Genomic DNA, 4,612 nt, shown 5'->3' with positions numbered 1-4,612 from the left:
ATGGGAGGGGTTTACGCCTTCTCCAGGAACTAACATTCTAGACTTTGTAAGCAACCTACAAAGCACCCTCCGACACTTTTTAGCCCTTGCTAAAGAAAACCTAAAGGATGCTCAGGAAGAGCAAAAGGCCTGGTATGATAAACATTCCAGAGAACGGTCCTTCAAAGTAGGAGACCAAGTCATGGTCTTAAAGGCGCTCCAGGCCCATAAAATGGAAGCATCATGGGAAGGACCATTCACGGTCCAGGAGCGCCTAGGAGCTATTAATTATCTCATAGCATCCCCCACCTCCAACATAAAGCCTAAGGTATACCATGTTAATTCTCTTAAGCCCTTTTAATTAAAGGTTTCCCAGTTTACAGCCCAGGGAACAGATGATGCGGAGTGGCCTGAAGGTGTCTACTACGAAGGAAAAAGTGATGGTGGCGTGGAAGAGGTGAACCTCTCTTCGACCCTTGGACGTCTGCAGCGGCAGCAGATCAAGGAGCTGTGCACTAGCTTTGCGCCAATGTTCTCAGCCACCCCAGCATGGACTGAACGGGCATACCACTCCATTGACACAAGTAATGCTCACCCAATTAGAACGGCAACCCTACCGAGAGTCACCTCATGCCCAAACTGCTATAAAACGGGAGACTGGAGCCCAATCAACAATTCCAGAGATTCTGGGATGAGGGGTGAATGGGGAGCATCCTCTTGTACGACCCGTTCAAGGAAAATCCGAGTGGTAGGCAATAAGGTGGCCCCTAGCTCCAGGAGTATGCGCAGGGGGCTCTTAAGTGTGAAGAGCTACAGGTGAGCTCCAAGATGAAAGAGGCCATCATGTCCACTAAATGGTCGGCCGAGAACTGGGCCGGCCAAATGGTGGAAGAAGGGGCCCGGGGAAGATGGAAATAGAATCCATCCATACAGTCCAACCAGGAGTGGCAAAATCGATCGACCTCCACCCGGACTTAGGGTAAGTGGAATTGTCATCTGGGTGATGGTTGCACGAGACATTCACCTGTTGATTGATGATATCTCTGAGGATGCCTGCAGCAGCCTGGCTACTCTCGATTCTGGTCCTCAAAGATGATATTAAAATCCGCACCCAGGACCAGGCACTAGTGAGGATCCAAGGTGCCGAGGAAGGCAGACGCCTGTTGATAGAAACACACCCACTCCGGGTGTGTATTCAGGGGGAAGACATTGAATAGATTTATGTCAGCCACTCCACACAGGCCTGAGGTGCAGTAGGCGACCTGAGATGACCTCGGCAACTCCCAGCATCTCAGGCTGTAGGTCGGGGAAGAACAGGGTGGCCACCCCAGCTGAATGAGTGCTCAGGTGTCTAAAATATACCCAGTACCCCCACTGCAGCCACCAACTAGTCATGGCAGCTGGATCCTTGTGGGTTTCCTACATCACAAAGGAAGGAGAGCAATTGGCAACCGTGGAGACCCACCCTAGAGCCTCTGGTGTTCAATGTAGAAAAGGTGGTTGGCTTCATTCTGAGGGCTGAGGATCCTCACAGGCAGGAGGATCCCCAGCCGGCCTTACAACAATCACAGGCCAACCTGAAAGACTTGTCACAGAAGTTGCGGGCCCAATGGTAGGCCAGGATGTCCTACCTCCTGATACCCCTCCAAAACAACCCTCATAGCCAAGAGGCCAAGAAACCTTGTCCTTGAAACCACAGTTGTCCACCAGAAAATGGTAAAGCTCATCCTGCAGCACAGGGGGGGACTGGGTAGTGGACCCATGATAATCCTCTGGCAGGGCCCCTGTTATGACTCTGTGGCCCACGTGGATGGACAAAGAGGGAGAAGACCACCAGTGCGGCGACTGCACTGGTGGCACCACGTAACCCGTTTCTATCTCCAGAAAGGGAAAGGGAGGTGGAGGGAAGAGAACAGCCCCTAAAGAGTCAGGGCAGAGAAAAAAACGGCCCCCTGAAGTTCGACAAGGACAGGGAAAATGAGACAACCGCTGGGCGGCAGCGGTATGGAAGATGGGGGTAAAAAATGAGTAGGGCTTCACTCCCCCCTCTGTCCCCAGATCCTGCCTCCACTCTGTGTCCATGGCTAAGGCTCAGGGCAGCCTGAGCTGAGGGCTTCTTCTGCTGCTCCAGCTGGGGTGATTTGGGCTCTTCCCCTCCCCCGGTGACTCTTTCTGGGGCTGGAGAATTAAACTCCTGCCAGCTGAAGCTGAGGCAGCCTGGGCTCGGGGCTTCTGCTCCCTTCTGCCAAGCTGTTCCATATGAATCGTGTGAGGATTGCCATGTTCTGTTCATTCTCTCTGAGGCACCTGGCACTGGGCACTGTCAGAAGACAGGCTACTGGGCTACATGGACCATTGCTTTTACCCAGTATGGCCATTCTGATGTTATTTAGACCCCAGATGTATCTGCCTCCTGCTGTAACAAATTATACACCATTCCCCTCCCAGAGCCGAGATAGATCCCAGGAGTCCGAACAGGGTCTCTCTCTCCACAGAATTGGTAACAAAGTAAAAATAAACATTAAAATGTTAACACAAACCACTGCCCCTTGAGTGACTTGCCATAAGATGTGAGAACATATTGGTTTTAGAGCTGACTGGATAACAAATGACAAGGGGAGGGGAAGACAGGAGCAAGTGACAGGGGCAGGGCCTTGGGGAGAAGACACACAGCAGGGTCGAGGCTTGACAGAAGAGATGAGGCAAGATTGCAATTTCAGGGATCCAGCTACCAGCAATTAGAAAGGTGGCAACCCAGTGTAGTGTACACAGACTGACTCCCCAGTTCATCACATTGACACAGCACAGTATGGACAGGGAAGGATTTAATGTCTCTCTGTCTGTCCAGTAAGTGGTACAGGGAAGAGACCACAGCACCATGCACCAGCCAGCTCTGCACAGAGCTCAATCTGAGAGCCAGAGCACATGGTGGAAACATTTAGGTCCCTTTATGTGTAAAGAGCTGGAGCAGCCTGCCCCAGATTTGTTTGGTCCTCACCCCGTAAATGATGGGGTGTAGCACAGGGGGCACTAGGAGGTACACATTGCCAATGAGAACGAGGAAATGCAGTGGCACATTGTGGCCAAACCTCTGCGTGAAAGCGGAGAAGAAATCTGGGATGTACAAAGCTAAGATGGCACAAAGATGAGAGATGCAGGTCCCAAAAGTTTTGATCCGGGCATCCTTTGTGGGGAGGCGGAAGATGGCCCGGAGGATCAGAGTATAGGACATGGCGATAAAAAACACATCCATTCCATTCACAGAGACAAGATTAAACAGGCCATAGTAACTACCGATGCGGATGTCAGCACAGGCCAGCTTCACCACAGCTATAAACCGACAATAGCAGTGGGGAATGAGGTTGGTTCTGCAATATGGCCACCACCTCGCCAGGAAGGGATAGGGTAATGCGAGTATGCCACTGCGCAGCACCACGGACAGGCCTATCTTGGCCACAACAGAGTTTGTCAGGATGGTAGAATGTCTCAGGGGATGGCAGATGGCCACGTAGCGATCGAAAGCCAGGGAAACAAGGATACCAGATTCCACCCCAGAGAAGGAGTGAACAAAGTACATCTGGGTGAGGCAGGCACTGAAACTGATCTCCCTGGAATTGAACCAGAAGATGCTCAGCATTTTGGGCATGGTGGATGTGGAAATGAGCAGGTCGGTGACGGACAGCATGCAGAGGAAATAGTACATGGGCTCGTGGAGGCTCTGCTCCCTCTTCACGATGAACAGGATGGTGAAGTTCCCCAACACGGCTATGGCGTACATAGCACAGAAGGGAATGGAGATCCAGATATGGGCCACCTCCAGGCCAGGAATGCCAAGTAGGATGAAGGTGGAGGGGTTGGTGAAGTCTGTTTTGTTGAAATCTGACATGGAGTAGCGGAGAAGGTGTCCAACTCTAACTTTGAGGCAGAACAGTGTCTCCTGCATGTACCGTATGTTCCCCCCAACTTCCTGTGGGTTCTCAGCCTCTTGGGTGATGGTCGTAGTAGAAATGCCTGAATGGAGAGACAATGTTAACGTGAGACACTATATGCACTAATGGAGGGTGTTCTCATGGCAGAAGCAGATTGATCACTCTTCACACACTGAAAAATGACATTTTCATTATTCAGAGGAAATAGCAATGAACAATGACCCTACTAAATCCAATTCCATATTTTGTGATGCTTCATGGATTAATAATTCCTACACTTTGTGGTGGGGGAACCTTAAGAGGCACCAGCAGGAAACACAAGTGTGGATATTGTATACATCATTGTTCCTTTAGCAAATAGAGCCAGGATAGGGAGTTCCCCATTCATCCAGTTGCTCAAAATCTGAGAGTGGAAAAAAACAAACTTTTGGAAATACATGTGCTGGGAGAAACATCCGAACTAGAACATACCTCAGGGAAAAGACTTGGGCGCAATTGGTAGCAGCTCAAGGGAAACACCTGCTCATTCGCAGCAGTGGACAAAACAACAGCAGTGTTCTGATCCCTAAGTTATGGGATGGAGAATAACAGGTTCGGGATATGTGTTCAATTTTGGTCACGCAGACTCTATTAAGGATATAACATATATAAATGGGATATTCAATACAGGCTTGGAGAATGGGGGAGGCTACCATATGCAAACA

At 50.3% G+C, this 4,612-nt stretch overlaps 1 protein-coding gene across 1 annotated transcript; it reads right to left on the bottom strand.

Annotated features, from left to right (window-relative positions):
* Nucleotides 1-2,917: 2,917 nt before the first annotated feature.
* Nucleotides 2,918-3,865, bottom strand: LOC135895715 (olfactory receptor 52E4-like). The gene has a single exon (XM_065423862.1). It carries the CDS (start codon nucleotides 3,863-3,865, stop codon nucleotides 2,918-2,920), a length of 948 nt encoding a protein of 315 aa, XP_065279934.1.
* Between the last annotated feature and the right edge of the window lie 747 nt (nucleotides 3,866-4,612).

This window comes from Emys orbicularis, chromosome 1 (genome assembly GCF_028017835.1).
Source record: "Emys orbicularis isolate rEmyOrb1 chromosome 1, rEmyOrb1.hap1, whole genome shotgun sequence".
Taxonomy (NCBI): domain Eukaryota; kingdom Metazoa; phylum Chordata; order Testudines; family Emydidae; genus Emys; species Emys orbicularis.
Note: the sequence above shows the minus strand (reverse complement) of the source record. Positions and strands in the feature narration are given on the sequence as shown.